General features: G+C 43.8%; 3 protein-coding genes across 3 annotated transcripts; all 3 read right to left on the bottom strand.

Annotated features, from left to right (window-relative positions):
* Positions 1–739: 739 nt before the first annotated feature.
* Positions 740–4,184, bottom strand: LOC144742070 (coiled-coil domain-containing protein 169-like). Its single transcript, XM_078624572.1, is given in 9 exon segments — positions 740–908; positions 1,530–1,603; positions 1,819–1,872; positions 2,241–2,339; positions 3,035–3,075; positions 3,762–3,872; positions 3,962–4,044; positions 4,107–4,123; positions 4,125–4,184. Coding segments are annotated over 9 exon segments (708 nt in total).
* A 449-nt stretch (positions 4,185–4,633) lies between these two features.
* SPART (spartin) lies at positions 4,634–10,346 on the bottom strand. Its single transcript, XM_078624571.1, has 8 exons — positions 10,102–10,346; positions 8,015–8,798; positions 6,902–7,105; positions 6,659–6,857; positions 6,356–6,550; positions 6,115–6,276; positions 5,579–5,669; positions 4,634–4,904 (listed from the first exon to the last, which is right to left on the bottom strand). Exons 1-8 carry the CDS (start codon positions 10,344–10,346, stop codon positions 4,634–4,636), a joined length of 2,151 nt encoding a protein of 716 aa, XP_078480697.1.
* Positions 10,347–11,756: 1,410 nt separating this feature from the next.
* LOC144742072 (rabankyrin-5) lies at positions 11,757–15,447 on the bottom strand (the record flags this gene model as incomplete). The annotated part of the gene is made up of 13 exons (XM_078624574.1): positions 11,757–11,889; positions 11,968–12,058; positions 12,188–12,334; positions 12,449–12,573; positions 12,770–12,860; positions 13,159–13,306; positions 13,421–13,597; positions 13,677–13,877; positions 13,984–14,140; positions 14,307–14,425; positions 14,651–14,819; positions 15,095–15,248; positions 15,349–15,447. Coding segments are annotated over 13 exons (1,811 nt in total), but the record flags the coding sequence as incomplete, so codon positions are not given.
* Between the last annotated feature and the right edge of the window lie 101 nt (positions 15,448–15,548).

Here is a 15,548-nt window from a genome sequence, read left to right as displayed (position 1 = left end):
TCTAAACAATACCTGACTCATAATAAAAATGGGTTGTACGATATCACAGCTAAATTAAGATCTTTTTTTCAAACATAAACATGAACTGTGCTTTTTCCTTTCATTGTTTTGTCTATTCAAGCACTTTTTCCTTTCAGTTCAGCGTGGCTAAAGATGTATTATCATTCATTATTATTATTATAATGCTGTGTGAGCACTGCACAAAATAAAGCGCCATGAATATAGAATCATGTCCTTTGTTAGGAAATAACATCAAGTCAGTATTTCGAGGTCGGCAAGAACTGAACTCCTCATCCTCCACACTTCTTCACGAGCACAAATGCCACAGCCTCAGGCTGTTTTCATCTCCACTATCTCACGTAGAAACAGATTTCTTCCACCAACGTCCTGAAAGGCGGTCAGTGGGTGGGATGGAGGTGGCCGGTTGCTCAGTGGATGAACTAAAAACCAACAAAGAGGTGTGCGTGGTGCCATTTACGTAACGTGAGTTGTAGGAGGCGATTAAAAAATAACTGTGACAAGAAATATCAGACTCTGAGAAATTAGATGACCTGAAATATCCCTCTATCCCTCTAGAACCCTTTCCTCTGGTTGAGATAAAAGAGAGAGAGAAAATAACACATTTCCAAACATTTGATAACACTGTATAGGTCATCAGTTGTCGCTGGAGTGGGGCAATGGGATATAATATGAAGATGAACAAAGCCCCAGAGAGCTGATGGACATTCAGAGGTCCGACTTAGGGGCTGTGTTTCAGGTATTGCTTTAGGGTGGGTAACCTGCTTCCACGACAGGATTTCTTCTCCTCTCTTCCCTCTGCTGTCGCACCGCCATCGTCTCCTCGCCCAGCTTCTGATTCCTTTCCTTTCCTAGAGTCAGCCTGAGACTTCCTGCTGGTCAGCCCACCTCTGCACAAGGAATGAACAGAAATGGAAAAGAGTGGATATATGTAAACAATCAGGAAGTAAAGACGAGAAGAGGTATATGAAACACAATTGGTTACTCCTAAGAGCCACACCGACCCACCTGCAAAAGCTTTTCTCATTTGGAATACACCGTTGACATTGACAGGCCTTGAAGTTAGCAGCATAGCTAACACGAGTTAACACCAGCTTCTCCTTCATCTTCCTGCTCCAAACCCTCATGTAGTTGCTGGTTTGCAAGAAACCACGAGACCTTTATTCTATTGTCATTACAAAATGACACAATCCGCAGTTACTTCCTTAAGTCAAGCTCATGAAGGTTTTTGGGTTTTTTTAACAAATCACTTTCTGTAGTTACATCAGAGCTGTTTATTTAATACATGTGGTGGAAGTTTTCAATAACTCTGTATCGTTTCAGTCATCTATGTCAGTGGTGAATTTTACTGTGTCTGTAAATAAACTCTGTTCTCACTCAGGTCAGGTGTTAAATGACAGTAGTCATGTTGCATTTCATATTGTATTAGCTGACAACCTTGTGAGACACGTAAGAAAAAGAAAAAGCTAAATAAGGCATTCTATTCAATTGTGTAGTGGTGTCTCACTGACCTCTGTTTGCCCTCTAATTCTTTCTGCGGCTGAGGGCAGTTCTGTCTGCGTTGGGCTTCAAAGGTGGAGGACAGCTGCGGCAGCAAACATACAAATTGGTAGTAAAGTAGTAAAGTCCTTTACTCAGTTTTTAGTCAAATCACTGATCACAGAACAAAGGAGCTCTAGAAGATGAATGGAAAAACTATGTTTAACGAGTTGGACGGCAAAGAAGTTGTGTTTCTATGAGATGCCCATCAGTGACACCATTATGCAATGTCCAGTGACATGCAAGAGATGGAATGCTTACCTTTGCAATTTCTGACAGGTAAGCCCGCCTCTCATCATTGGTTTTATGAAATGCCTGAGAGGCAAAAGAACAGTCAATAAGAATCTGTCTGCTCGTGAGTAGAGTGGATTTGGTGCATGTGTGTATTAGACGAGTATTTCAGTAGGTCTTCAGTGGTAATGAGCAACAGATTACAACATGGATTACTGGCTGCACATGCTGGGCGCTAAACCTTTATTCAAATAATATCTTTCTGTTTGTTGAGCAGAACAATAAACAAAGACGTCGCCACACTGAGCACGCACTGGTCTAGTCTCAGCAGTATGGGACAAAGGTTAGAGTTTGACTTGGAATACAACCTTTTTTAATGAAGATCATTTGCATTTCAACCAAAATAGTTGCTTTTGTGATAAATAATACAGAAACGAGATTATGTTCCTCACCTTTCCCTCTTGTTCAATCCTCAGACGACAGTCCATCAACTGACTTTGGAGGTCGGATTTCTCATCAGTCAGGAGCTTCAGCCGCTGGCGTAGTGCATCCTGCAGCAAAGTGCTTCCATTCATTAACTAATCTTAAGGCATTAAAAAAAATAATAGCTATTAATGACAAATTATAAATGGGTTTGCCATGATGAAACAATTCCATACGGAATGGAATTGTCTCACATAAATGCATTGTACTAATAGTAGTACTACTAACTAATACTACTACTAAGAATAATAAGACACAATCCAGCTGCATTGTGAATCATTGTAAATTCCTGGGATTAGAATAATTGTCACTGCACACGTTATGTTTGCAGCTGCAAACACTGACACTGACATTGATTGCACTAAATACAATTTGTGTTCTTCGTCAGTCCAGAATCTTGAAGCACACACACACTTTGACACAATAATGAGTTTCTGTTGCTGAACACATCCTAAAACCTCAGTGTGTTGTGTGTTAAAGCGCTGTAATTAGTGTGCAACACTCTCCAATGATTTGTAAATCCTGTGATTACAGTGCTGTGATTAACTCTGGTTTATTCAGCCTGTATCAACAGAAGACAGAGACCAGCTGGCATCAAAATGATCTCAGTCCTGCCCACTCTCTCCTCCGACACGATGTCTATGGCGCCCCCTGCTGGTATGTTAATACACCTTTGTATCACTGTGGTTTCTTCATTTGCACAGGAAAAAAAGACAAGTTCACAATCAAACATTACATGAAAAAGAACCGGGTTGGCACTCACCACTGGCATGTCATCATAAGATCGGATCGAGGCCAGTCGATCTGTGGAAAACAATCAGCAATCACTTTATCAGAATAAAGTGTATTCAAATTACCTAAAGAAACATTGAGGAAACACTGGGTAATGGATATAGAGGTAGACATATCTCCTGGGGATTGTAAGTCATGTTTACATAACGTTAATAGAATATACAAAGAAATGGGTGATACAAATAATATATAGATGCATCAGACTCCACACATGGACTTCATAAATGGAATACCAGCAGACTCTGGTTGGAGATGTAAACTACACATACTCTTAAAGACTGGTGGAATAACATCCATTAGATTATGTTTGAAGTCCTGCACAAAGATTTCCAAATCTCTGCAGAGCTATCTAGTTCGGGATTGACCACAGAGCTTTAGGACAAAGACATTTCACGCTTTGTGAAAAGAGGGATTATTCTGGCTCAGCCAAACGGATATTACATCATACGACATCAGAAACATCCACCCCCTTATGAAGTATGGGCTCCAACAATGGCACGGTGTGACCGATGGACTGGACCGATGTATGTTCACTATGTTTCACTGTCTCAGACTGGCTGATAATTGATGATTTGTGGTTCTTGATTGTGGAGTGGTGTCGGTGTGGTGGTCTGTGTTTTTGTCTGTTTTGTTTTGTGGTTTCATTTGTTTCTTCTTGTTAGTGTTTAAAACAACCCGTTGAAACCCGTTGAGCTTACCCACTGGGTTTCCACGCAGGTCGTCCAGTCGCTCATGAATGAGTGAGATCTGTCTCTCCAACTGTCCATTTAACTCCGTCTGAGTCTCATACCTTGTCTTCCACTCATTTCCTGGTGTGTCAGAATTCACACATACAGTCGTGTCATGAAAACATGCCCACTTGTATATACACAACAGAAGACCAAGCAGTCCTCCTCACCTTGTCCATCCACACCCCGCAGTCTCCTCTGCAGCTCACACATGGTGCTCCTCAGGTCACACACTGACTCGTGCAGCATTTCCCTGCAAACAAAGCGCCATGTCAGTTCCTCCCCTTAAACACCGGGAATGAATCAACAACTTACTTCACTTCCCTCTCCTGTCTCCAGCTCGGCCTGCAGTCGAGACAAGTCGTATTTGCTGTAGTCGCTGTCTCCGCTCATCTTCATGGAAAAACTAGCATCTGGTATAGTTTGGGCTCCCTGGTTCCCATGGTGACGACCGCTTCCGGTTTGAGCGCCGACGGCAATGGAGGTGGCGCAAAATCGCGCGAGAATTGAAAATGAACAGGCGCGATGAACAAAATCAAATAAGATAAAATGCTAAAACATATATAGTAAAGCCTAAAATAACTTAATATACCAAACTCTACTTTAACCTTGACAACATAACCGATTTAAAGTGAGAGATAATGGGCGGTATATTGACTGAAACATACAGAATTATTATATATAATTATATTTATATAAATATTATGCGACAAACGTGTTCTACACAAAGATGTGTACAAACATGGCAGACAAAAACAGGTAAACGTTTTAAATCTCAGAAATATGTGGATTATTAGATTATTATAAATTAGCATGATGTTGATGATGTCATTTTATTTTATCTATTTTTTCTCTGCTTCTTCTTCTTTCTTCTCTTTATTCTGAGCGTCCTTCCCCACAACCTCCACATGAGTCTCTGGTGTCTGCGTCTCCGTCTGCTCGCTCTCCGCTGCCTCTTCGTCTGAGCTCTTCAACATGACCTTGGCCGCCTTCTTGCCCGTCGTCCCCAGGATGGCTTTGAAACCCAGATTGTCTATGTTGAATGCAGTCACACCAACATTGACCACTGACTGCAGCGCCGTGTCTGTGGCCTGACCTGCATCATCCCCGTACCTTCACCACACATCATAGGTTTCTTCATGAGTTCAACAATACACGATGAATGTGGACTGAAAAAATGAGGCACTTGTCAACACACTGAGAGAAAAGTATTATCAAATTTCACTTTTTAGTAGTTTTATTAGTAACAAAGTAGGTTACAGACAGTATCAACAGCCAGACCTTCACCACCCAACACGAGCAGGCGTTTACATTTATCTGCAGACACACACCAAGACAGACGCACACCAGAGGGAAGATTAAAACAACCTAAGATAAGCAGTCAAAGTAAAATCAGGTATAAATAAATCACCAGAAATCAGTATGATGTAAGAAAAAATGATGCTGCTAGTGCTGGATTTTAATGCAACAGGTAGTTTTCAGCCATCATTTAAGTTAGTGAAAGAGGGAAGATGAAGCAGCAGAGCTGCTGGTTTGCAGGTCTTTGCCGTTCCTCCTCATCCAGTCACATTTTGGTGGAAATGTTTAAGAGATTCTCTAAGCCCCTAAATCTGGAAAGAAACAGGTGTGAAAATGGATCAGTTCCCCAACATACCCAGAAGAAGTCAACACACAGGTAAGAGTTTCACTACTTTTGAACCCAGGAGTCGACTTGAAAGCGAGCAGAGGCAGAAAGAAGGCAGGTATCTTTTCAGTCACAGGAGAGATGACCATTGTGGAAAACTTACTTGTACTTCACAGTTGTGACAGTCTCTCCTGCCACACTTTTCCCAACAAGCTTGGCTCCAGACTCCAGACTGGACCAAACAGTAGAGAAACCTGGTTTGGGTATCAATGAACAGACAGATTCAATGCGTTACAATTCATTAAGCAGATTTGGAAAATTGCCAACCATCAGCTCTAAACCTCTGATATCTCACTGTCCAGATAGATTCAGACTGGTTTAGTTGTCATATGCATGTCAATGCATAGTCAGAAATATATTGAATGTTAACGAGTGGAACCAAACCCAAAGGGAACACGGAAAAGTTTAACAAAAGCTGTATTCCTTGATGCTGCTGCTCTGGCAGTTGCAAAACGTATTACAATACCCAGTACCTGGATAAAATTCCTCTATCAGTGGATGAAATTCACTCTAGCTTTGGGCCCGGAATGAACTGACAGATAACAAAGGTACAGTAATTGTGGAGTAACAAGGGAAGAATAATAATAAAAGAAAGGACAGACATGTGCGATACGTTTACGGTAGACACACATACAGTACCTTGTACACTGCTGGCGGCCACAAACTTAGCTCCATCTAAATTCGAAGCTTGGCCCTCCTTTCTCGTCTTCAGAGACTCTGGGATAAGCTTGGCGCCATGTTTCTTCACATGGGGGGCCACCTTCTCAGCCACATGTCCAGCCACTGTACTCACGCCATTAACTGAAAAGATGTACGCATACAGTGGCCATATATTCAGGAGATGATGGTATGTCTGGTACCTGTGGGTTTGTTGTCATACCTATGAGCTGGCTGACACGTGCAGCGCCCCCAGTGGCCTTTCTAGCCACCTGCAGGCCTTTGGAGACGTGAGGGCTGACCTCTGAGGGCGTGTCCTCTGGTGACAGGTGGTCGCGGATCTTGGCTGCTCCTCTGTGAATGGCTCGACCAGTGGCCTCTGCTCCTTTTGCAAACCCTTGACTTAAACGCTCAGCTCCTAAAGAGACCAGTGTGCGACGGATGTACACCGGAGTTTGGTCCTGTACAAACTGCTCTCCTTTATAAACAAAGTGCTGCACCTTCTCTGGGGAACACACCTACACACCTGACAAGATTCCTTGACCCATCTTCTCACTCCACCCAGGAAGCGGTGGTTTTTCCTTCTTCCCTGCTGCAACTGTCAGTCCTGTTTGCGCGTTCGGGGGACCAAGGGGAACTTTCTCACTCAAGCTGATGACCTCTGACCCTGCATCGTCTGGACCCTGACAGAGTGATACAGTAAATCGACATAAAGTGTTTATACACTTTTGCAGGTTCAGTACTATCAGCACACGGACGCCCAACACACCCGACTGACCTGAATCCTGAATTCCGTGAGCTGCAACATGAGATCCTGAAACATTTCTTGATCTGCAGCCGGCAGTTCAGAGGACAACACAACGCCCGCGTAGGACCCTGGCGCCTCTGCTAAGGTGTCGGGGAACATGAAGATCCCAGAGTTGGCCAAAAGCACTGGGGTGTCTGATGTCAGTGGGTACAGCCAGCCGCACGCCTTGAAAGCACACAGACACACAAAAGCAGGTAAATTGTGAATGATGAGGTCATCAGACACTGAGGAAACAGCTAAAACGTAGGACATGACTCTGTTGAATCCTTTTTTTGTGGATGAATACATCATCCAATCCGAGCCAGCACCATGTCCCTTCAGTCTCAAAGTTTCCCCTCTAAAGAAACATGGAATTCAATTAGGAATTCTATCAATAATACACACAGACATTCTACATATTCACAGTGAATCACGCTGTGGTATGCCGCCTGGCAGCATGACCCCTGTGAGCACGGCGGACATTGAAGAAAACAACAACAGAAGTGCAGAGTCATCTATTAATCATACCATTGTCACGGTGGGAGACAAAGCAGCCTCAGAGTCATGAGTTGAACTCCAGCGTACAGAACGGCACAATACACGCTTTGTATAGACAAATGACATGATTGTTTTTGAGACTTTGTGTATCAGTTATTCTTGTACCTTGGATGCAACTGTCTACAACTGACTAAGAAATATCTATCATTTTTTTAGAATGTTTTGGGAGTAAAAAAGTACTTTCAAACTCAAATTAATGGCAGAAATAAATTAGAAACAAATATAACACTCCGGTCAAAATTTGAAAACTGTTTTGGACATGTTTTTAAACTGTGGGAATGTTAAATGTCATCTTAAACAAGATGACAAGATGATTTTTCTTAAGCAGAAAGTTCTGTGACGTGTATTTAATCCATAACACAACATAAAACTGGTCTGACTGTGATAGTGACATTTACATCTGACTGGACACTGAAGACTATTCAAGTTTCAAGTTGTTTCGTACCCCCTCACCCCTCTCTTTCACACACACACACACACACACACACACATACACACACACACACACACACTCACCACCTCAGGCTCCGTACTTACATCCAGAAAGACGGGGGGTCTTCCAGCAGCACCATCCTTCTGCTGGCAGCCAAAAGCAACGATGCGAAGGTACCCAGGAGAAGACAGAGAACTGACTTGTCCACTCGGTGCCACAAAAAACATCTGTACTCCCGAGGGGATAAAAAGCAGTTCATTCCCTGCTTCTCCTGCTGCCACTCCAGGCAGCTTTCCCGACCTGAAGCCTCCGGCAGGCCCATACCCCAGGCTGCGATGGCCGTCTGTGGGCTGTGGCGTGTAGGCTGGAGGCTGGTCCCCTGGGTTGGCCATGGTTGAAGTTTCTGGATCTGCAGGTGGTGCTTGTGTGTTCAGAGCAGCTCTGTCTGCTGCTGCTGCTGCTGGCGCTGTGTTGTGAGTGCAATCAGGTATGGTGGGGTACAGATGGTGGAGGGGGCTCTGGCGAGGCTGCCTGCTGCCTGACAGGACTGGACGACTATTAGGAGGGAGATCCATGAACAGTCGGCGCCGCCGGGTGCCTGGTGTCAGCTGAGAGGTCTCCATGTCTGAGAGGTGGGTGTTGACAGTCTGCAGGGTGTTCCTCATCCTCTGCTGAAGTTGTCGGGCCGAGTCCCAAAAGGCTCCCTGCTGCCTCTCCCCACTAGTTGGCACCTCTAGCCCCTGGCTCAGGTGCTGCTGTCCCTTTCTGTAATTCTCCAGGGCCTCTGCTTTTTCCCCGGCCTCCTCAGCGGCCAGCCCACGGCTCAGGAAGCGGTGGGCCCACTCATACTGGTCCCTGATGATCAGCAGCTCTGCAGGCTCCACCATTCTGAGGGACATTGAATGAGATAAAATGGCTTTTAAGGTCTTTCAACAAATCCTTCTCCGAGAGAAGAGTTATATGACAAACATGTTTGAAATGTTGCTCAGAGAGTGAATCAGGTCGAACCTGCACAGCCAGTTGCTGCATGTGTGAGTTTCTCTATTATTATTATTCTCACTGGACTTCAGAATTTACAGGAACAGACATATTTGCACATATAAACATACAAGCAAAAGAAAGTGACAGTGGACATCAACGATTATACTTAATCTTATGTTTTAAGTCTTTATCTCAGTATAAATACAGTAAGGGTGTGTTACCTCATCATTCATTTCTAATTTAAGAATTTATTTTACTTACCCGGCAGACCATATGATATGTCCTTAAAAAAAGAAAGACAAATCTGATTACAGTAAGCAAAGCTTCAGTGTCGTTACTTCAGTCTTCAACTCTGAGTTAACTCAAAGTCTGTGAACTCACGTCGACATGATCTCAGTCTGAAGTTGAATCTAGCGCTATGCTGTTATTGTAACTGCAGCTGTTTAAGGTGCTTTTATTTTGAAGTGCATTGCTTTTGTTTTGACGTTCCCGAGCTGGAACTGGCACCTGTCGCCTTCGTGGTGGTCTTGACGCCATCGGGACGGAGATACGCGGGTGGAAGCATGGTGATTTGTTTTTGGTTTGAGTACCTTTTGTTTAACTGTTCCCTTGTGTTCTGACTGGTCATATGCTTTTATTTTGGCGGTTGACCGTATATGTTTAAACCGGATGTGACGTTGCCCCTAGCGTTCAGGTGCAGTAGTGCACACAGAAAGCTCCATGCTAACATGTGTTTTTCGGGTAAGAAAGAGTGGATGAAAGACATTCCCTGCGAGTATTTTTATTTAATAAGTGTGTTTTATTGTTCAGTTTGGTATGGTTAAAACGAAGAGTTCGATTAGCATTAAAAAACGTGATGTTTCTGTGCCTTTTGATTCAAATACAGTGTTGTATCAGTAGAGTATGTCCGTTCTGAAGCAAGGAAGCGTAGCGACCCAAGCTTTGTTGTTCCCCGCAGTAGCACAAGACAAGATAGACCCATCTTTAAAGGTCTCGGCTCCAGGAACCCAATATGTTTGGAGAATACTGATGCAGTGGAAAACGACAATGACCCGCTCAAAACACGTCCAATCCACAACCGCTTAACAAGTGCAGGACATTTAGGAATACAACAGTTTGACCGAAAGGCCTTTCTCAAAGAGAAGGGAATATGTTTCAAATGCAAAGCCTCATCTACCCGTCTAGCGAAGGACTGCAAAAGACCAATAACCTGTGCTGAGTGTAGCAGCGGCTATCATGACACAGCGATGCACCCAGGGCCAGCCTTGCCAGGGCCTCTTCACCCCCTGAGGAGAACGGTGGAAAGGGAGATGAGGACAACGCTGGCAAAGCCACTGTCAGCTCCAGCTGCACAGAAATATGCGGCCTGGGCCAAGTCGGCAGGTCCTGCTCCAAGATCTCCCGACAGTAGGACTTCCTAGATCTAACTGCTGACTGTTGAACAGTCAGACACATCTGCTGTTCCCTGTGTCCGTTTGGAGCTACATTAAAGTCCTGACTAACAATACCAGTCAGCCTGCTGTTCTACATTTGGGTCCAAAACAGACGTTTCTCAGTCTGGAACATGGACACATTCGTTGCCAGTGCAAAACAAGAAAACACACTTACCCCCCACCCCCGGAAATGAAAGCAAAGGAAACTGATTTCTGATGACCTTTATGTAAATTTGTCCTCCCTTTCACTAAAAGGATACACCAGGAAGAGACACGCTAGATATCTGAGCATACAGATACAATACAATGTGCATAAAAGATTAAACAATGTGCATAAAAGATTAACAGAGGCAAGATTTAGGTTTGTCACAATGACAAGCACAAACTGCATTTAAGTACAAAACAGTTGTAGTGGTCAAAAATATCACACATTTATCTTTACAATTTCACAATACTTGAAGAGGCCTGTTTCCCTGGCCTTCCCTCTAGGCCAAAGCCTCCCAAAAGCATCAGAAATGTCACGTGATCTGGATAAAGTGCACCTTAAAGAAACCAAGTTTACAATGTGATGGGTCAAAACAAGTTGATTTGTCAGGGGGGGGGTTATGCTCCAATCGCATGTTGGACCAAGTCTGAATTGGAATGTATTCATTTCAAATATGACATGAGCATGAGAACAACACAGAATAGGCTACAAAATGATATCTGACCTGCACATGCAGAAAAGGCATTTCTGTAACCGAGGTGACTGTTTTCAACTTAGTTTTTGTATATTTTCAGTTTTTATATTACATGTTTTTTCTGAAGTCACAGCCCACACTCAACCCATGACATTTATAATTGCATTATGTTAGTCCAGTTTTGTCAAAGTTACAATTCATAATCAAATCTATTACAGCTCATTATCATTCACAGAATACAGGATTCAGGTTCCGATCACAGAAAAGGTTCTGATAGTTCCGTTCTTACAGATCTTGTAATCCAGACATTAACTCTACTTTCGGTCGGCTTCATTATCTATCAATGAATTGTTCTCTCTGGGCAGGTTACATAGCATGAAGGCTGCTGATGGTGAGACAAGCAGAGACAGGAGAACACCCTACAGAGGGTGAGTCCATAATTCACATGTTTGTCATTAATATGAAATGATGTGTGTGTGTGTGTGTGTAGCAGCTATGTGCTTGTGATAAGAGCTACAAACAGAACTGAGTATGGAAAGTTTACATGTTTCCTTTTGTACTGGTAAAGTCCCTCTGGTAATGACTGGTTTTTCAGACTGAAATCATAAAAGAGTGATGTCAGTCATTGTCCAGGAATCTGTTGTTAGTATGTCCTGCTACAGATGTCCTCTGTGAAGTGCCTGGATAAGTGTGCTAAGTTGGACCTTGGAGGGCCGCAGTCGGGAGGGGTGGCAGACATCCAGGACACTGCATTACGACACCCCACCCAGAGTTAGCACATCGAAGCAGATGTCACACACCCTCACAGGCTTGTTCAAGTCAAACTTGATGATGGGTATTTCCTTTATAGAGCACTTGTGGCACAACAGGCGCCCACAGTGGCGGCTGAAAGTGAACAGTCAAAGAGGACACGGTGAATAGTTGCAAATGTACATTCATTCTATAAATGGCATTAATACTAACCAGTGATGTTTCCGTGTTGTCACTCCAAACTTGGCAGCACATTCATAGCAGTTGGAGCCATCACACCACGGTGGCTCTTTGGACAACATGTCTAAATAAATGAATCAGTCACTGTTATTTAACCAAAGATCTAAGACCTTCATTCCATCAGCGCCAGTGAATTGTGCTCTCCCAGAAACAAAACACAGAGATGTGGTCTAACAGATGAAACAAGTCTTACCTAGAAGGCGGAAGAGCAACTGTTTGGTTGCTACTTGGTAGTTGAATATGTTGATGCCCTGATTATTGTTGACTCCCAGTCGAGCTCCAGCTCTCACAATGGCGCGGCACAGGTTTGCATTCCCTTTCATGTAGGCCAGCAGCAAAACTGCAACAACAAAAAAAATACATGTCACAGCATTTGCATCACAAGTGTTCCACTTGCAGTACTGTGTTTTTTATGCACTTTAAATAAAAGAAATATGTAGGTTAGGGTTAGTACCTGTGTTCCCCTCGTTATCGGGTTTGTCCAAAGGGTATTCAGGCATACACTCCAGGAACAACTCAAAAATGGCAGCAGCGTTTTCTTTCCCATAATGACCTAGCACGTGCATCGGAGATTGACCCCTAGAGAGATGGTGTGCGATTTTAAAAACAAAATGAAATAACAAAGGGAAATTCTGAATGTTAATTCTCATTTTCTATGATTTTAAAGAGCTCAGCTGTTAACTTGCTATTTCACATCACGTTATCACAGCTAATAGATGTGTGCCAGCAAAAACGAATTCAGTAAATATTCAGTAAGGGGTGAAGCGGCGAGTACCTGAGATTAAAGGCCTCAGCGTCAATGTTGGACTCTGTGAGAAGGGCTCTGACATTGTTAAGGCGGCCCTGCATCACAGCCAGATGCAGAGCTGGATAGAGAGAAAGGAAGAAGGTTATAATCAAAAGATGTTACGTAGTATAATAGAAACCATGGACTAGAAAATAATGCATGACTGAAATAAACCAAACACCTACATATACAGTTAATACTAATGTGACATTGTTCAATCTGTAAGTTCCACCATCTTTGCGTAAAGGATACACTGCATGGAAACCAGTTTAGCAAGACAGATATTAATACCTCCGGACAGCCAAACAACCCAACTAATTTTAATGAAGCAGAGATAACATACAAATAATATGTAACGGAAAAGAAAGGAACTGTACCATTGTTGCCATTCTCATCCTCCGCCGCAAAGTCGACTCCATTCTCCAGTAACACAGAGCAAATCGTAGCCAGATCCTGCTGAGCAGCTAAATGTAGAGCTGTTTGTCTGTGTTTGGTCAACTCATTCACTTTGGCTCCGGCCAGCAGCTGAAAAGAGGTAATAAATAGAAAATGAAAGTGGGGTCACACGCACTGATCTTTTGTTGAAACACACTCCGTATGAACAGTACACTTTGAAATAAGGAGGGGGGAAAAAAGTACCAGGTTGCGGACAATGATCTCAGACCCAGTCTGCACAGCCAGGTGCAGAGGTGTGAGCTTTGATGAGTCCTGGACCCTGGAGTTAACGTTGGCTTGCACACTAATGAGGAAGAGGACACTTTCGATATCTGAGTTTTGAACCGCCACATGGAGAAAGTTGCGCCCTTTGTTGTCAACCTGGACAGAAACAGACTTTGTGGTCAGAGGAGATGGATGCTGGAAGTATCTACCACAACGTGCACTGGCTCTGTGCTACCTGCTCGGCAGCACCCGGCTCCCTCTTCAGAATAGCCTCAGCTGCCTTGTTATTCTTGTGCGTCATGGCGCAGGCAAAGGGAGTCATTCCTTGACGGTCACGAATGTTAAGACGGATGTCTGGATGCGAAATAAGTAGCTGAATAATGACATTGTGCTGGTTGCTAATGGCAGCGTGGATAGGAGCTCTGCCCTCTGCATCCTGACAGAAAAGAAAGAATGTTCCAACAGACGTCTGGAGTAAAACACCACGAAAACTCTTACACGCTGGCACATTTTTTTTTATTTGATGTTGTGATGATTCTAACCTGTGTGTTAACATTTGCTCCAAACTCTAGAAGGCACTGCACCACCTCCTCCAACCCCCAGCTGCTTGCCAGGTGAAGGGGCATTTGTCCATCTCTAGCTTCTTCGTCTCCCTCCCCGTTGGGACCTGGCCGCCGGGGGCTGTTGACGTCACAGCCACTACACGGACACAAAGCACAGTCAGTCAGTTATGACAACTATTTGCATATTAACAGTCATTTTACTCATTTTTTGTCCAAAGACATGCCTTAATTAATTAGATTTCGTAAAAAGTTCAGAGTTTGTGCCATGCCAGTTGAGCTTTGGAGGGAAAGAATATCCTGACCTGCGGATGAGGAAGCAGGCAGAGACCTCGTTATTCTCATCAACAGCTCTGTGCAGGAGCGTCTGCTGGCAGCCAGAGGGGCCTGTGCTCCAACAAGTTGCATCACAGCCATGGCGTACCTAATTGAGGCAAACAAGTCATTGTAAAATGAAAGAAGAAAAATATATATATATATATATGTGTGTGTGTGTGTGTGTGTGAGAGAGATATATGTGTGTGTGTATATATACAGTTTATAAGAAGGCTGCAGCGCTGTGTAAATATGGCTGTTTTGCTTCTGGTGCAGCTGTTTTCTAACCAGGCAGCATGAAGATTTTTTGTGTTTCCAAAACAAATTGGCTCACCAGTGTGGATGCGATATCTTCCAGACCATTTTCCAGAGCCAGCCACAAAGGAGGATCCCCTTTGTCATTGACCACAGACATGTCGGCCCCTCGAGTGCAAATAGCATCGACTACCAGTGGCAGATGGTTACTGATGGCCAACTGAAGTGCTGTTTGTCCATCCTGGGTCCTGGTCGTGGTGGAGAGTTACAGTTACAGTAACAAAAAGTCATTACTGCACATTGCCCAAGAATCAATCCAATGCAGCTGAACCGCAGAGTCAGATACATAAACCGGGGATGCCGGCTGAGAGGTTAACGTGCTGATTGAACGGAAATGACCATTGTTTTGCGTCACTTTCTCTGCCCAACACTCCACTAACAAAAACTAAAAATTGGCTAACAATAAAAAAATGTATTCTTGACTCGTAAAAACGCTTCAACTACAGCACCAACACCACATTACCTAACATTGATGTCTGCCTGATGCTCCAGAAGGAAAAGAGCACTCTGGCTGTCCTGTCTTTGGATGGCCATGTGAAGCAGCGTCTGTCCGTTGGACATGGTGTCATTGATAGACGCCCCTGAGCCCAGCAGCTGAGCTGCTATGGTGTGCATACCTACCAGGGAGAGAGTGATCATCACCATGAAGACTCGCAGCAAGCACTCAAAAGACGACGATGCAGAATCAAAGGTGTATGTGCGTGTGCAGTTGTGCACCTGTCCAGAGGGCCAAGCCCAGCACTGTCTGGTCCATGGTGTCTTTAAGACTAAAATCTGGAATGATCTGGAAATTGTTGGAGGTATGAAGTGCATTTGCTGCAACAGAAGCACCAGAAAAGAAGAAGAGGATTCATTTCAATTTAAAGGGAGCGACAATATACTCAGTTAAGGTACAGCAGACATCACTTAAACCTGAC

The sequence above is a fragment of the Lampetra planeri genome, unplaced genomic scaffold, assembly GCF_965212315.1.
Source record: "Lampetra planeri unplaced genomic scaffold, kcLamPlan1.2.h2 scaffold_844, whole genome shotgun sequence".
Taxonomy (NCBI): domain Eukaryota; kingdom Metazoa; phylum Chordata; class Hyperoartia; order Petromyzontiformes; family Petromyzontidae; genus Lampetra; species Lampetra planeri.
The sequence above is the reverse complement of the archived record's forward strand: the minus strand, read 5'-3'. Positions and strand labels throughout refer to the sequence as shown.